The sequence below is a fragment of the Moschus berezovskii genome, chromosome 4 (assembly GCF_049115385.1).
Source record: "Moschus berezovskii isolate FMDL1 chromosome 4, NW_MosBer_1.0, whole genome shotgun sequence".
Taxonomy (NCBI): Eukaryota; Metazoa; Chordata; class Mammalia; order Artiodactyla; family Moschidae; genus Moschus; species Moschus berezovskii.
The window spans coordinates 109,726,027-109,743,117 of NC_142463.1; the positions used below are offsets into that span (position 1 = coordinate 109,726,027).

At 50.1% G+C, this 17,091-nt stretch overlaps 2 protein-coding genes across 3 annotated transcripts in view; both read right to left on the minus strand.

Moving 5' to 3' along the window:
• Positions 1–8,962, minus strand: part of GBA1 (glucosylceramidase beta 1) — an 18,541-nt gene extending 9,579 nt beyond the window's left edge. Inside the window, exon 1 of the mRNA XM_055402025.2 lies at positions 8,815–8,962. The gene's annotated coding sequence lies outside the window, so the exon portion shown is untranslated. The remainder of the gene's footprint in view (positions 1–8,814) is intronic.
• Positions 8,963–11,093: 2,131 nt separating this feature from the next.
• On the minus strand, positions 11,094–16,988 carry ENTREP3 (endosomal transmembrane epsin interactor 3). Of its 2 annotated transcripts, none has more exons than XM_055402364.2 (12): positions 16,116–16,988; positions 15,874–15,930; positions 15,565–15,675; positions 15,339–15,458; positions 15,076–15,183; positions 14,352–14,527; positions 14,125–14,224; positions 13,731–13,800; positions 12,927–13,472; positions 12,261–12,329; positions 11,905–12,158; positions 11,094–11,812 (listed from the first exon to the last, which is right to left on the minus strand). In XM_055402364.2, the coding sequence occupies exons 1-12, from the start codon at positions 16,338–16,340 to the stop codon at positions 11,639–11,641; spliced, it is 2,010 nt and encodes a 669-aa protein (XP_055258339.1). In that variant the 5' UTR covers positions 16,341–16,988; the 3' UTR covers positions 11,094–11,638. The 2 variants fall into 2 exon arrangements, with proteins under 2 accessions (XP_055258339.1, XP_055258340.1); XM_055402365.2 differs by having other exon boundaries at positions 14,352–14,524; positions 16,116–16,986.
• Between the last annotated feature and the right edge of the window lie 103 nt (positions 16,989–17,091).

Below are 17,091 nucleotides of genomic sequence, written 5' to 3' on the forward strand. Positions count from 1 at the left end.
TTACCTACACACATAATTTAAGAGACTAAATATTGTTGCCTTAATTGGAAAGATATTGGAACTTTTATTTATAGACTTTTATTTATATTATTTATTTATAGACTTTTATTTATATTTAAGAGACTAAATATTGTTGCCTTAATTGGAAAGATGTTGGAACTTTAATTTATAGGAAAATATGTTTTCAATAAATAAATGCTTAGGAAGGATTATCTACAAGACATTATAGAATAGTCAGATATGTACTAACCTAAATGGAATAAATTAGGATTTAACAGAAGGAAAAACAGCCCATGAATTAATAATTTCAGTGTGTAATTTTCATGTAATTTTTACAAAATGTAATTATTATTATGCTGTAAAAATATAAAATACATGATAAATAAAAAGGCTTAAAAGTCAGTCTTTATGAATAAGATTCAATGCATTCCACAAGTCTTAACAAATTTACTATTTGATTCTAAGCCTTATCAATTCAGTAAGGAATTTCTTTTCAAGAAATGGTGCTGAGATGACTGGATATCATGTGCAAAAAAGATAAACTTAGACCCTGACCTCACTCCATAATCAAAAATCAAAGCAAAATGAATCACAGACTTAAATATAAGAGCTAAAACTATAACATTTCTGGAATAAGGAAGATTAACCAGTGGTTTCTTTTTCTTTGTTTTTGGCAACCATAAACATTTGCTATCTCACATTTTCTGTGGGAAAGGAATGCAGGAGTGGCTTATCTGGATGGTTCACACTTGCAGTTTCTAAAAAGATTATTGCCAAGACATTGGTCAGGGCTGCTGTCATCTGCAGAAGGCTTGACTGGGCTGAGGCTCTGCTTCCAAGTTAAGTGAAAGTGAAAGTGTTAGTCACTCAGTCGTGTGGCATCTTTGCAATCCCATGGACTATAGCCCACCAGGCTCCTCTGTCCATTGGATTCTCCAGGCAAGAATATTAGAGTTGCCATTCCCTTCTCCAGGGGATCTTCCCAACCCAGGGATGAAACCCAGGTCTCCCACATTACAGGCAGTAAACTGTCTGCGTCACCAGGGAAGCCTAACATAGGTTTATCACCTAACATAAGTGATAAACTGGGGCTGGCTGCTGGCAGAAGGCCTCAGTTTCCCACCACGTGGAATAATTCATAGGGCTGCTTGAGTGTCCTCACATCATGGCAGCTAGATTCCTCTCCAGTGAGTGGTCTAAGAGACAGAGTAAGGCAGAAGCCACAGTGTCCTAGCCTCAGGAACCACACATGATCATTTTTACAATATCCTATTGGATAACAGTCATCTTCTTTTTATTAATATATATATTTAAAATTTTATTTATTTTTTTAAATTGAAGGATAAAGTGAAAGTCCCTGAATCGTGTCCAACTGTTTGCGACCCCATGGACTATACAGTCCATGGAATTCTCCAGGCCATAATACTGGAGTGGGTAGCCTTTCCCTTCTCCAAGGGATTTCCCCAACCCAGGGATCGAACCCAGGTCTCCCGCATTGCAGGTGGATTCTTTACCAGCTGAGCCACAAGGAAAGCCCAATTGAAGGATAGTTGCTTTATTTTTTTGTCACACCAGTGTGGCATGTGGGATCTCAGTTTCCTGACCAGGGAACGACACTGCGGCCCCTGCATTAGGAGCACACAGTCTTAACCACTGGACTGCCAGCAAAGTCCCTACACAGGTGTTCCATAGAGATGTGTGTGGGACAGAGGCTAAATAAAGGCATGAACACCAGGTGGTGGGGATCATTTGGGGGCCATCGAGGAGGCAATCTACCATAGTCTGCCCTCTGATCCCCAATAAGGCATGTCTCTCCCACAGGTAAACACTCTTACTTCTTCTCAAGGTCCCCAAAGTTCTCATCTCATTATAGCTTAAGTTCAAACTCTCATTAGACAATGGTTTCTTATTTATGATTCCCAAATACAAATGATGGAAGAAAAAGATAAACTGGACTTCATCAAAATGAAAAATGTTTGTGTTTCAAAGGATGCCATCAAGAAAGTGAAAAGAAAACCCACAGAATGGGATACAATATTTTCAAATCACATCTCTAATAAGGGCCTAGTATCCAAAATACACAGAGAGCTCTTATAACGCAATAAGAAGATAATTAAAAAACAGGCAAAGGACTTGAAGAGATACTTACCCAAAGATAATGTACAAATGTCCAACAAGAACACAAATAGATGCTTGACAACATTTATCATTAAGGAAATGCAAATCAAAACCACTATGAGATACCACATCATATACATTAGGATGGCTATGATCAAAATGACAGACAATGACAAGTGTTGGCAAGGATGTGGAGAAATTAAAACGCTCATGTTATTGTGGGAATGTAAAATGGTATAGCCACTTTGGAAAACAGTTTGGCAGTTTCTCAAAATGTTAAACACAGTTACCATTTGATCCAGCAATTTCACTTCTAGGTAGCTACTGAAAAGAAAACATTTATCCACACAAAGACTTGCACATGAATATTTATAGCAGCGTTATTTATGGAAACAAACCAAACGTTTATCAGCTGGTGAATAAAGACACAAACTGTGGTATTTCATTAAATGGAATAGTATTCAACAATAAAAAGGAACAAAATACCAATACATGCTATGACATGAATGTACCTCAAAAACATCATGGTAAGTCAAAGAAGGCAGACAAAAAGACCACACACTGCATGATTCCATTTATACGAAATTCTAGAACAGCCAAATCTAGAGAGACAGAAAACAGATTAGTACTCGCCTGCTGCTGGAGTGGGAATCAAAATTGCAAAATTCTTTAAATTTACTCAAAATCACTGAACTGTACACTTAAAAGAAGAAACTTTAATAGTATATAAATTAAACCTCAATGAAGCCAGTAAAAGAAATTTCATTACATATTTGCAGTTGGTTCATTGTTTTTGTAGGAATACTACCACACTGAAACTCTTTACAACTAAATATATTACATAGTTGGAAGTGCTCCAATATGCTGAGTAGGCAGATGCAATAATTTCAAGACAATGTATTTAACTTCTTCTTCCATAATGATCTTCTCCTAAGTTATTGGGCTTTTCAACAACAAAACTTCTAAAACTTTTCTGCATTATTATATGATAACGTCTTGCTAATTTATATTTGATCTTATATTTGCATATATTGTTGAACACAACATTCCCAAGTAAGTAGAATGAGATTCTTCTTTGTGCAGGACGTCGCGTATGTTATAGTCTACCTTTCCTGTCCTCTGCCACTGAATTCTCAATCGTTGCTGTTCAGTCGCTTAGTTGTGTCCCACTCTTCGTGATTCCATCGACTGCAGCACGCCAGGCTTCCCTGTCCATCACCAACTCCTGGAGCTTGCTCAAACGCATGTCCATCAAGTCGGTGATGCCATCCAACCATCTCATCCTCTGTCGTCCCCTTCTCCTCCCACTTTCAATCTTTCCCAGCACCAGGTCTTTTCCAATGAGTCAGTTCTTCACATCAGGTAGCCCAAGTATTGGAGCTTCACCTTCAGCATCAGTCCTTCCAATAAATATTCAGGACTGATTTCCTTTAGGACTGACTGGTTTGATTTCTTTGCAGTCCAAGGGACTCTCAAGAGTCCTCTCTAGCACCACAATTTGAAAGCATCAATTCTTCAGCATTCGGCCTCCGTTTTGGTCCAACTCTCACATTCGTACATGACTACTAGAAAAGCCAATGGCTCCTAATCATGGTCTCCACTAAAGACATGTTTCCAAAATGCCCTCTAGGGTACAACTGAGACCCACTGCCCTAAGGGAGTCACCTCAAATGCCCAGGCTGCAGTCATCACTATGGACTTACTGCTGCTGCTGCTGCTAAGTCACCTCAGTCGTGTCCGACTCTGTGCGACCCCATAGACGGCAGCCCACCAGGCTCTGCTGTCCCTGGGATTCTCCAGGCAAGAACACTGGAGTGGGTTGCCATTTCCTTCTCCAATGCATGAAAGGGAAAAGTGAAAGTGAAGTCGCCTAGTCGTGTCCGACTCTTTGCAACCCCATGGACTGCAGCCTACCAGGCTCCTGCATCCATGGGATTTTCCAGGCAAGAGTATGCACTCAGTTCAGTTCAGTCGCTCAGTCGTGTCCGAGTCTTTGCGACCCCATGAATCACAGCACGCCAGTACGTACTAGGTGGCCACAAATGCGCTCCTTGTTTCCCTTTGCACAGCACTTTTAAAAGACTTAGCTGAACACCAGGGAAGGGCAACTGGGAAATAAATATAAGTGAGAAGCTGAAGCACAAAAATAGTTTGGCTGACCCAGCACAGAAGTTCTGATCTCACTTCAGCCAACCCTTGGCTCAGATAGCAAACTCCAGCCTTGGAGCCTGGCAAGCACCATGTCACAGGCTCCTCACTCTGTAGGTCTCAAGTCAACTCCCCAAGAAGGGTGCCTCCCCCTGGTCCCACTGTCACCTCCATGGTCAAACAGAGACACTCTCATGTTATGTATGGCAGAGGAGGACTCAAAAAATACTTGAGAGATAAGTGAATGGATAAACCTTCCCAGTCAACCTTTAATCTATCCTTTCAGCTCTGGTTTATGACCTGAAGAATCACCACTCTTACTGATTACTGACACCAAATGATTTCTTCCTCCAGTGAGACCCTTCTGCCCCTTAATTACGAGGTTGTAGCTTCATCTCCGGATTCATCTGATCAACAAACTTTTTTTTCAGCTCTATCGAGATAAATTTTATTACATTTCTAGCTCAGTCATTAAAGAATCTCCCTGCAATTCCTGGGTCGGGATGATCCCCTGGAGAAGGAAATGGCAACCCACTCCAGTGTTCTTGCCTGGAGAACCCCAAGCAGAGAGGAGCCTGGTGGGCTACAGTCTATGGGGTGGGAAGGGTTGGAAATGACTTAGCGACTAAACCGCGACTGCCACTGAGATGTAACACTGTGTAAGTTTAATGTGTATGACTGATGATCTGATACATAATCTGACATGTTTCCGAATGATTATGTCAATAGTTGGTTTAATTAACCAACTCATAAACAATAACCATAGCATACCTGTAAAGTTCAGTGCAAATGGAAAGTGTTTGCACCTCATACGCTTTCCTATAATTTTTCTCAAGATACCAATAGCTAATCTTTCATGGGTGCTTAACTACATGCATTAGCCTGACAACCCCATGTGATGGGGAAAACTGACTCAGAGAGGTTAAGTAAGTGGCAGAGTCAAGCCTAAATTCAGCTCTTTCCTACTCTGAAGCCCAAGCAGCTCTTAGTCATCATGTCATACAGTCTCCCTGACATTTCAGTACATTTTTAGTCTTCAGTTTCTTTTTCTTTCTTTTTTAAACAATTATTTATCTATTTATTTATTTATGGTTGCACCGGGTGTCTGTTGCTGCATATGGGCTTCCTCTAGCCGTGGTGAGTGGGGGCTACTCTGTTGCAGTTGCACAGGCTTCATATTGTGATGGCTTCTCTTGCAGCAGGGCACGGGCTCTAGGGGTGCGGGCTTCAGTAGTCACAGCACACAGGCTCAGTACTTGCAGTTCACAGACCCTAGAGCTTGCAGGCTTCAATAGTTGCGGTGCATAGAGTTCAGCTGCTCCATGGCATGTGGCATCTTCCCAGACCAGGGATCAGACCTGTGTCCCCTGTACTGGCAGGCAGACTCTTATCCACTGTGTCACCCGGGAAGTCCCTTCTGTAAGTTTCTAAATGGCCACAGGGCAAATCTCACAGTTCCTATTTCTCTCTGAAACCTAAAACTTTTCCTCAAGAGACAAGCACAGAACTGGGGCTCAGGTTTACTGGATGAATGAATGAGTGACGTTACTAACCGCATTCGCTGTTTAAGGCCCTGCTTGTCAGTGTTTCATTCTTGTCCGAGAATGTCTTTGGTGTGATCTGAAGAAATGAAGCTAACTCTGAAGAGGACTATTAGAGCCAGAGTGAGACTTAATTGAGGGGATTTGGTTGAGGCAACAGGAAGTATGATTCAAATGCTGAACGACTGTGAGCCTGCTCACACATTCCTTTCTGTCCTGAGCCTCCCATGCAAGGCTGTCATGAGTCTCATTGCAGATAGAAAGGTATGAGAAGGTGGTCCTTGTGAACTGTAAAACTCCATATGGATGGCTGGAATTATTATTGTTGATGTTATCTAGCCTTTGTTTCTTTCCTCCAGGTACAGCGGAAGGAGTCCTCAGTCCCAGGCCTTTACCCCCACCTCTGCTCCCTCTGGCTGCCACCGATTCTCTCCCTCAAGAGGAGGCAATAAGGAAGGGGAAGGGTGTTTCAACACGGACACCCTAGTGATTATTCAGGATTAAAACCCTTGCTTCATTCCTTACTAGAACTGAGATACTGGGAAGTTACTTGACTTCTTGGAGCTTCAGTTTCCTCATCTCCAAACCTCTTGCCTCATGGGTTGTTATGAGGACCTCACACAACAATGCCTGTAATGTTACTCACAGCCAAACCTCTGGTATGAGCTGCTGCAACTGGTGAGTCTTCTCTTCATTTCCTATGTTGCATGGGCTGATGCTGGATCCTCTTGGCTCCCTAAAACTGCTCTTGCCAAGGTCACTGATGATCCCTCTGTTGCTAAATCCAATGAATAATGCCCAGCCCAGGGATTCACTGGTGGTTCAGACCGTAAAGAATCCACCTGCAATGTGGGAGACCTGGTTTCTATCCATGGGTTGGGAAGATCTTCTGGAGGAGGGCATGGCAACCCACTCCAGTATTCTTGCCTGGAGAATCCCGATGGACAGAGGAGCCTGGCGGGCTTCATACAGAGTCAGACACAACTGAGCAACCAAGTACACAAGCACATATCTGACTGTACTTTTTCCCTCAGTTGACACAAGGCCCCTCTGTTCTAGAACCACTCTCTTTTGTTCTTATGGCTTCGTACTCTGCTGCTCTGGAGTCCTCTCCCTTCTTTGGCGGTTCCTTCTCCTTTGCAGGCTTCGCCTCCTCTGTCTGTTCCTTAGGGTTTTGTCCTAGGACTTCTCTTCTCATGCACCATGCTCTCTCCAGAGATAACCCATGGCTTTGATTACCTTCTAGTTGCTTTTGGTTCCAAAATCTGCACCTCCAATCCCAATCCTCCTCTTCAGACGGACTCTGTGATGACTCTACCCTCCAGACCTTTCCTGGTGGGAGTCTCACAGACATTTCAGCAGCACCATCACGAGGGCATCATCCCCTCCAGCCAAACCCACTCTTCCTCCTGTGTTCTCTTTCCCCATGAACAGAACCTCTTCCTCAAAGAACCGGGGGCTTGTGCCTGACTCTGTCCTCTCCCCGAATCCTTCTCCCGATCATTTCTCTTGTTAACTACTGAAACACCTCTCACTTGACCTTCTACACTCTACTTCTCTCCTCCAATCCATTCTTCAAGAAGCATTCAACGGTGTAACTCAAATGCAAACACTGAAGCTGCCGCTCTCCTTCCTAAAGTCCTTCAATGGCTCCATACTGCCTTTTAAGAGACCTTATGGGACCTGGCATCTTTGCTCCAGCTTCATTTCTCATCTCTCCACATGAACTATATGCTCCAATCACCTTTCGCCTAACAGGCCACATCCCATCTTGCCTCTGCTCTGAGCTAGGATATTTTCTTCTCTCTTAAAAAAGAAAAAAAAAAAAAGACTAAATACTCTTTTTCATCAGTAAGTCCTCAGCCTTAATGTCTCTACCATCAGTACCATTTTCCTGACACCCCCTAAATGGGCAGAGCACCCCTGCTATGTGCTCCCCAGTGCACATATTTGACAAATAATAATTGGGCATCTACTAAGGGTCAGGCTCTGTTCTAGATACAGTAATGAATAAGATGATAAAGTCCCTGGCCCGGTGGAGCTTATGTTCTAGCAGGGATGGTAGACAACAAACACAGAACTTCAGATGGCCATGAGCGCTATGAAACAAAATAAAGGAGTAGGGAGTGCCTGACATAGGGAGTGAGGGGGAGAGTGGCAGGAAGTGAATTTAGAGAAAAAGGTTGGGGGTCAGATTCTGTAAGGCCTTCGTGGCCACTGTGAGGAGTCTGCATTTTATTCCAAGATGGAAATTCACTGGACAGTTTGGTGCAGGGAAGTGCCAGCCTCAGGTCTACATTTTTAAAAGATCACTTTGGCTGCTGTGTAGAAATCAGACTGTAAGGGGTAAGTGCCAAGGCACGGAGACCAGTCTCTAATTACAGCCTGCATGGACTGGCCCCCTTGTTCTCTCTCCTTTCCCCTCAGAATCCTCACAAAGCCTCTTCTTCAGTTTGTACCACTCTTCACCTCCAGGCCTAGTTAATGCCTGTTCATCTTTCTTTCAGATCTCAGCTCCTGTCATTATGCCTGAAAAATTCTCTTTCTCACACACACCCCCCCTCCGGTAACACTAACACAAGCTCACAAATCTCACATCTCCTTTGTAGCTCTTGTTAGCTGCAGTTAACTGTAAAAACGACTTGATGTCAATTATAGCACCCAGTGGCCTAACTCCTTTGTCTGTTGATCTGTCCATGCGAAAGCCTAATAGAGCAGGGGTCAATGCGTATCGCCAGGAGGAAGCACAGCACCCGGCGCCAGTGATGTGCTCAGTGAACACTTGTCGGATGATTGAAAAATGGATAAACTATACAGACCTTTTCCCCATTCCAGTCCTCAAAAATGCAAGTGGGTAGAAGAGGATTTGAAGATTTCCCCCCTCTTCCTCATCAGTAAAACACGACCATCCCTACAACTAATGATAACAGTGCTGATAAAAAGGTGAACTGCAGATGCAGGGAAGGCAGAGTTAAGATCGAAGCAGTGCAAAATCCATTACGCCTACCGTCGGCGAAGCGAAACAGCAGCCCCAGCCGGAGGCGAAAGGAAATCCCAGGGCAGCCTGTAAAGCTGGTAGGCGTGGCTGGAGCACAGGGCTCTGCGGAGACGGGGCGCACCTCACCACGCGCAGCCGCAAGGCGCGCGGGGCCGCTTGGGCCGGGCGGGTTGGGCGGGACCGGGGCCTAGCTCGGGCAGGGAGACCCGTAATCGTCAGGAGGCGGGACGCAGGCACTTTCCGCACGTCTCATTGGTAGTGCTGCGGACGGGCACTTTCCGCTGACCAGCCGTAGACCAAATGCGGCGCAAGCGTATTAGGGGGTCTATTTGGAAAGAGGGCGCGGGAAGCAAGAAGCGCGCATGCGCCTCCGTACATACTCGCCAGCACACCCTAATGGATCGGGGAGGTTGCTTTCCCTCAGTGAGTCCGGGTCACTGGAAGCTGAGCTGTACTCTTGAGTTTCCTCCTTTGGGAGTCTCGGGATAGGGAACATTTAGTGCCCAGAAATTGCCCCGTTGGGAACCCCAGTGTCCACTCCCTCCTATCTCATTTTGTCGTTCTGGCCGCGCCCTAATCCTCTTTCCCTGAAGCTGGGTTGTTATGATGGTGAATTATTCAAGAAGCCTTGCAGCCTGACGCCATCTATGGGCAGTGCCCCCTCCCTACCCCCTCTCTCCTGTAGGGCCCAACGACTGTCCCCAAAGTCATAGGGTCCCGAAGCTGTTTACAAGACCTCACGCTTTTAGTAACTTACTGAGTTTGTTGAGGACCTACTAAGTGTTAGACCAAGTGCAATGAGCAACCCCCTGCTCATTGGAGTTTGCATTCTATGGGACTACACAAACAAGATAATTTTAGATAGCAGTTAAAGTATTCAAAACAACAGGGCGGTATGATAGAATGCGAAGTGCTCAACGAGAAGATGAATACTGAACTAAGACTCTCGAATTAGGCGAAAGCAACAGCTATAGGGCAGAGTTTCGTGTTGCTGAAGAGCTAGCTGGTGCAAAGTCTCTTGCGCAATGGCAGTTTGAGTGAAGCAGAGTGGACCAGGTTGTACCTGACCATAGTTTCATAAGGAGTTTGGAGATTATTCTAAATACAATGGAAAGCCATGACATTTAGGCAGAACTTTAATATGACATCATTTCTTATCACTTTGCTGACTGGAGAATGGATTGTGGGAAGAATGGAAATAGATCAATTAAGAGGCAAGGAGAGAGGGTGGTGACTAGGGCTAGGTAGCTGGTGGGACATGGAAGAACTCAGGGTAAGACTGGACATGCCAGATGAGAAAAAAGAAATGAGGGTAATTCCTATGCTTATGGAAAGTGCAGCGGGGTGAGTGGTGGTGCCATGTATTAAGAGAAGAATGTTCGGAGAGGAACAGGCATAAGGGTTGGGAATCAAGAGTTCCGTTGTGGCCATGTTGAGTCTGAGACACCAAGGTGAGATGTCACATTGGAGGTTGGAGCTCATGAAGAGGTAAAGGAGAGAATTATCCATGAACACATAGATGGCAGTGAAAGCCATGGATCTTGTAGGGCCACCTACAGACAAAGTGGAAGTAGAAAAATGAAGAGGACCAAGGGGAGAGCCTTGGGGCTCTCCAGTGTTAATCGGTTAGGTGGAGATGTGAATGCTGACAAAGGACAGCAAAGTAGGAGGAAAAAGAGACAAGTATAATGTCTCTGGGCTTCACTGGGGGCTCAGTGGCAAAGAATCTGCCTGCCAATGCAGGAGACTCGGGTTCCATCCCTGATTTGGGAAGATCCCCTGGAGAAGGAAATGGCAAACCACTCCAGTATTCTTGCCTGCAAAGTCCCATGGACAGAGGAACCTGTTGGGCTACAGTCCATGGGGGTCTCAAAAAAGTCAAACACAGCTTAGCAACTAAACAACAACAACATGATGTCTTTAAAGACAAGAAAGGGGAAAAATTCAAGAGAAAAGATGCTGATTTCGTGGGTTAAATGCTTCTGAGAGGTCTAGTGAAATGCATGCAAGCAGAGAAATGGCCACTGGGTCTGATACTTCTTTTGGTTACTGAAAATTTTGTTTCAAGAGCAGTGCCTGGGGAGAGGGAGGGGAAGGAGCCTGATGGGAATGGGTGAGGAGAGAATGGATGTTTGAGTAGAAGGAAGGAAGAGAAAAAATGTTTGGCTATGAAAAGGGACAGAGATACTGTGTGGTAGCTGGAAATAGATATCGGTGTCTTGAGAGTTTTCATAACTAAGAGAGAGGCTAGCACAAATCTCAGTGGTGATAAAGAATGATCCAGAAGAGAAGGGAAAAACAAATTTATTGAAGGCTTACTTAGTGTATTAAGAGCTTTACAAACTTTCGTCCTCACAATGTTCTATGGATCAGGCAGTTGAGGTTAAATAACTTGCCCAAGGTCATGCAGTTAGAGGTGGTAGAGCTGAGAGGCCAGCCTGATTTTTCTGACCCTTCATGCCTCATCACCCCATTGCACAGGCATACAGCCCCCTATGCTTAAACACCTGGGACATGCCTGTGCCCTGGCCACAACCCCTGGTGAATCAGAGTTACTGTCACACCGGAGGAACTGGACTTTATTTTCCTCCTCCAGCACCGGAAGCACAGGCATGTCCCCCCAGAACCTGAACACCCATGCAGCACAGGACAAGAGCTCTCCCAGGCCAGACGGCAGAGGCAAGCAGCAGGAGGCCCTAGAGGTAGGAGGGAAACGGATACTTCTGGGACTGGTCGGCAGGTTTCTCTGTGTGTCAGCCAGTGCAGGAGGGTGCTGGGGCTGCTGTGGCCCCAGCATTCATCTGGATCTGTTCAGTGTTGGGGGACGCCCGGGTCAGAGCCCAGTCTCCCGGCTGCCCCCATTGAGGCTGAGGCTGTGGGGACGGGTAGCACGCTCCAGCCTGCGGCCGGACAGGAGACGCCTCAGGGAGGAGCCGGAGCTCAGGTCGCCGCAGCTGCGAAGGTGGAGGCTCTCTCGGCCTGGCCGGCCCCAGGGGCTCCGGGGCACCTAGATGGGGTCACAGGAGAGAGCATCAGTGTGGCCCCTAACTCGAAGTTCCAGGCTTTCCTGGGTGTCTTCCTTGGCTCCCCTGACTCTACCTGCTTATGCCCATGGACTCCATTCCCACTGGGATCTGGGGCCTTCCTGGACATCTGGAGGAAACGGGTAACCAGGCCCCGGCCTGGCCAGCTGCCCTTCAGGTCCCCCAAGGAGTGGGCAGGTGCAGGGCCCGAGGGCAGGGGGACCTTCTGGAAGGTGGGCACAGGGCGCCGCTTCTCTGCTGAGCGGGCACGGAGCAACTTGGGGGAAGGGCAATGGGCTAGACGGAAGAGGCAGGCTTCAGAGCAGAGCCCTGGAGAAAGAAAGAGGGAGAGTGGGTGGAATGGGAGGTGCAGAAAAGGCCAGGCAGCACTGCCCTATCTCCCGCCCCCTGGGCACCAACAATGTGCCTAACCTGTATCTGCAGAGGAAACGGAAGCAGCTTCTTCCTCAAGCACTTTGGTATAAAGGTCCCTGAATTCAGCTGAAGAGGAGGGGAGAGAAACACGGACTGAGTTGGGAGTGCGCAGTAGACACCCCCACCCATCTCACCACCCTCCTGAGAACCCAAGCCCAGCTCCTACAGCCCACTCCCAACCAAGCGGGCACTGTCGCTGCCCATGTCTGCCAGCAACTAGATGGAACGATCCACCAAATCAGGGGCTAAGGTGCCATCACTCTCCGCTGCATCCTTCCCAGGCCCTGGCACATAATGGTAACGACAAGCATGTTCTGTGCCAGGGAGGAAGCATTTGACCCGCATCTCTTCTCCGTAACGCCACAGTATGTACGGTGAGGTATTGTTATTATACCCATTTTACAGGTGAGAAACCAAGGCTTGGAAAGAGTAGGTAACTAACCCAAGCTGGGGCCTGTAAGACTGGGTTCCAACAACCAAATCCCTTTTTTTTAACCACTAGGCTACTGACTGGTGTGTTTTTCACAGGTGACGTGTCTGATGCAGGTGTGAATCCAAATTTCTGCCTCCTCGGAGACCCCAGCAGCATCCCAAATCCTGGCAGGCATCATTGGCCCTCTCCCTCCCAGTGCCTACCCTCTCCTGAGCCTTGTGGGGGCTCACCGGTGTTGCTGGAGGTGGTGATGCCCGGGTCACTGTGGGACCGTGGCAGCAGCAGCGGTGGTGGGGGAGCCGGATGAGGAGGCCGGTGCCCCGGCGGGGTGAGGGAACCTGAGCTATCGCTGAAGCGGCGAGCCGGGGCTCGGGGGGAAGGGGCCGCAGCTGGCCGGCTGCCTCCCCGGGGGGCCCGCCGCCTCAGCTCGGGGAAGCAGGGTCCCACCCAAGGCGGCCAGCCCTCCAGCCGGTGGCAGCTGCGGGCGGCTGTGGGGGCACCCAGTGGAGGTGGGGCTTCGGGGGCAGAGCAGGAATAGGAGCGGGCTGCCCTCGGGGGCCGCCGGGGAAGGGGGCTGTCCTCGAAGGGGCCCCGAAGGCCGCAGTCCAGGCTGAGGCAGTAGCCGGCGCGGCTGCGCTGAATAGAGCGGAAGAGCACGTAGTCCACGGAGCGCACGGAGCCCTGCAACTCCAGCAGGCACGAGTCCTCCGACGGGCTGGAGCCCCCCGGGAGGTCACCGATGGCTGACAGCACCAGAGACCCGCTGTCCATGGACACTGTGGGCAGTAGGGGCAGCTGGGTAGCATCAGCCTGGCCAGGTCTAGGCAGTGCCTCTTTCCACAGGGAGAGCCTCTTGGGGGCCAGCCTGCCTCCAGTGTTATCTCAGAGGAGACCACTAAGTCCAGGATTCCAGGAAAACCCAGTCTTCGCTTGTCACTCAACCACCAACTCCCTCTAATCTCTGCCCCGCCCCCCACCAGCTCCAATGTCCCAGGCGTCCCAGTCCTTGTCCACCCTCCCCACTTTCTGCTCACCGTCTACAATGGAGGCCACTCGCTCGCAGATGCAGGAGCCATCATGCAGCTGAGGATCAAACAGAGTGGCCTGCAGAAGAAACAAGGGTCAAGCATCCAGCCCTGCACACCGATATGGCCACCCCTAGGCTTGACAGAGCTCTGGAGACCTATTCCAGTCCAGCTTTGTCACTTTGTCCAAGTCACTTTATGTAGGCCTCAGTTTCCATGTCTGTAAAATGGAAATAATAGTTCTTACCCCACCCTCCTCACTACCTTCTCAGGCAGATCAAAGAGACAGTGGGTGTGCTTTAGATCATGAGAACTAGTATTATCTTTATCCAGTACCAGCAGCTCACTCAGAATTCCAGGCTCTATCTTGGACTCCCCAGCCTGCACCAAGCCCTGCTCTCACCTGACTGTCTCCTCGTAGCCCCATGACGGCCTCATAAGAAGGAGGGCAATCAGTAGGGTACAAGGGCACTGGGCTGTCCATGGAGCCGTTGTAGGTGATGCTGGCAGAAGGAGGGAAAGGGTCAAAGCCTGGAAAAGAACTATTCTGAAAAGATCCCTCCCCACCAATCTGGTCCCAGCCCCAGTCTCCTTCCTTAGTTCCCCCAATAGGACTCTGCCTGGCCTCACCTCTGTGCATCTGTTTCCGAGCTGCAGGTGTACTCTGGGGGGTAGTAGGGTGGCGGGGGCACAGGTGGTACAAATTCCTCCAGGTCCAGCATGGTGTGCAGTAGGGGGTCTGGGGGCGAGGAGGCACAGCCCAGAGGCCCCAAAGGGCCTGAGACGGAGCGTTCAGGGGCCAACTGCTGGGGAGCAAGCAGGTCAGCAAGCTTGAATTCTGGGAATACAGCTCCTTGATGCCCAAATTCCTCTCTCCTCTACATTTTCTGACCCCGCCCCCTCCAAGAAGCTCAGTTCCAGCCCCTTCCTGTGCCAGAACAGGTTCCTCTTCTAACTGCCCCAGCTGAGGACCTTCACCTCTTACCCTGCCCATCTAGAATTCCTCCTCTTTATGGACTCTTCTGCACCCAGAATCACTCTCTGTTCTGTCCCCATCAGAACATCAACCCGTTATCCCTGCCCCCATCTAAGACCTTCTGGACTCCGCCCAACTTTTAGTCCCATTCTCCAACATCCTGGGGCTGACATCACACACTTGTGTTACTCCCAGTGAGTCCCCTCCTCGCCCTCCCTCTGAAATATTTCTACAATCAACATGCCTATTAGGTGAGCCACAGCCCCTGGTGCTCAAAAGCCAGCGCTGCAGCCATTCCCTCCTCCCAAGACCAGTCCCAGCACACACACCCCTGCCCCCAGCCTAGCTTCTTGGCCTTGACCCCAGCTTCCCACTCACCGTGTGCACAAGGTCCAGGGAGAAGATCTGGATGCAGCAGACAATGGCAGACAGGGTACAGATTATGGCGGCACAGACGGTGAGCCCACAGACGCTGAAGAGTAAGTTCTGGGGAAGGCAAGAGAGAGGAATGTGAGAGGAGCCTAGGGTGGAGTAAGTCCCACATATTCAGGGCCTGTGAGGACTCAGGAGGAGACACAAGAGTGCGAGCTAGGAAGATGGTGGGAGAGAAAGGAATGGTGGAGATGGGGGTGCATGCTCACCTTGAGGGCCCCTCGGGCTTCATCACAGGTGGAGTTAGGAGCAATTTTTAGTTCCTGCCCCGACTCTGGACAGGGCCTGAGAAGACGAACAGAGGGGCAGCACACGCAGACCTTTCCGTCCTGAGTGGGAGTGGAGAGAGTGAGGCAGCCTGAATCCGGACAAGCCGAGGTGCTCCACACACCTCCCCCAACTTGTGCACTCAGGCTCTCCTTCCTCAGATCTCACCAAGTTGCATTCTTGGAAGTCTCGGGCCAGCTGAGCGTTTTTACAGGAGAGAACAGAGCCAGCCATGCTGAGCATGACACAGAGCACCGAAAGCAAGGAGAAGAAGGAGATCTGGGGAAAAGAGGGCATAGACTCAGGGCTGGGACCCCCACAATATCCTCTACCGCAAATGGAGCCACCCTCACTCACAGGCATTCATGCCTGGTCAACATGAATGGAAGAGTCTGTTCCCTTCTTGGGGGCATAAATGGGCATCCCCTCAGGTGCTAGGAACCTGCCTCCCAGTGGGCATCAGACCCTGGCACCTACCACTAGAGTGAACGGCCGCTTCCAAGACACGATGCCAACAACCCCGGAAAACGCCAGCTGGGGGTAAAGCGGGCACAGGCTCAGCATGAAGGGGGGACACCTGGGTGAGCCCCGCGCCACAGGGTGTCCCCAGCTCGGTAAGGAGCGAGAGGACCAGGGGAGGCCAGGATCTGGACTGGCAGCTGGTGCTGAGGGGTGGGGCCAAAGGAGCCTCCCCCACCCAGCAGCTGCGCCCAACTCACCGAGAACCCAGCCCAAGACGGGCAGGCTCTCTTGACGGTCTCGGTGGTGGTGATGGAGGAGGCCACCATGCTGAAGGTGACCACCAGGATGCCCAGCAGCACCTGAGCCAGCCCCAGCGTGAGCAGGGCCTGCAGCCAGGGTCGGTGGAGGCGGAGGTGTGTAAGGCCCCGGGTGCTGGGCCGGCTAGTCAGAGAGCGGCTGGAATCGCTAGGCGAGGGCATCATGCCTGCCGCCCGGTTGCCTGAGCCTCGCTCGGCAGCCCCTGGCGCTTGGGAGCATCTCAGAGGCGCCCAAGGCCCCGTCCTTCCTCCTCTCCACCCCCCTCCCTCTAGAGCCCACCCCCTGGCTGGGTCCCCTGAGGCATGGCCCAGGGACTCCAGCTGTGGGGGAGTCCAAGTCGGGGGCCTCACGGAGGGGCCGCGGAGTGCTCCCTCCCCACCACGGGCACTGGACGGGCACCGTGCCCGTTACGGCGATGAGGACGCGGGGGCACCGGCTCATCGCATCTCCCTAGGGAAGAGGGGCGCCGAAAAGGGCCGGTCCGGGAGTGAAGAGAGGGCGGCGTTCCAGAACCGGGAAGGGTGGGAAGGGTAAAAGGCGAGAAGGATGGGAAAGAAGTCTAGAGAAGACGGGAGGGTCGGCGTGGGGTGACTCGAGAGGCGCGGTCGGTGTGCCTTCAGAGTGTTCAGTTGGATCCGAGGCCGCCTGGTGGGGAGAGGCTGCGGCGCCGCCGTCTCCAGGGTCGCCAGCCCCACTCCCCTCCCCACCACGCTCCTGCTCCCCCAGCTCAGGCTGCAGCAGGTCCGGGACTGGAGACGGGGGATGGGGCAGGAGATGGTACGGGAGGAGGGGCGTGGTACGAGGGCCAGCGCGGTGCAGCCCGGGAGTTGTAGTCCCAGTCGGAGACCCTGGGGGACGGGGAGAGGAATGGGGAGGGACAGGGAGGGAAGGGGCGGACGGCCGGGCGAGCTGGCC

What these genes read in the sequence shown, in the direction of transcription:
- ENTREP3 (XM_055402364.2), bottom strand. Translation starts at nt 16,340, where the DNA reads ATGATGCCCTCGCCTAGCGATTCCAGCCGCTCTCTGACTAGCCGGCCC. An exon ending in CCCTGGACCTTGTGCACACG is followed by an intron (nt 14,528 to 15,075) that starts GTGAGTGGGAAG and finishes CTTGCTCCCCAG; the next exon opens with CAGTTGGCCCCTGAACGCTC. An exon ending in CACCACCTCCAGCAACACCG is followed by an intron (nt 12,330 to 12,926) that starts GTGAGCCCCCAC and finishes CCTCCTCTTCAG; the next exon opens with CTGAATTCAGGGACCTTTAT.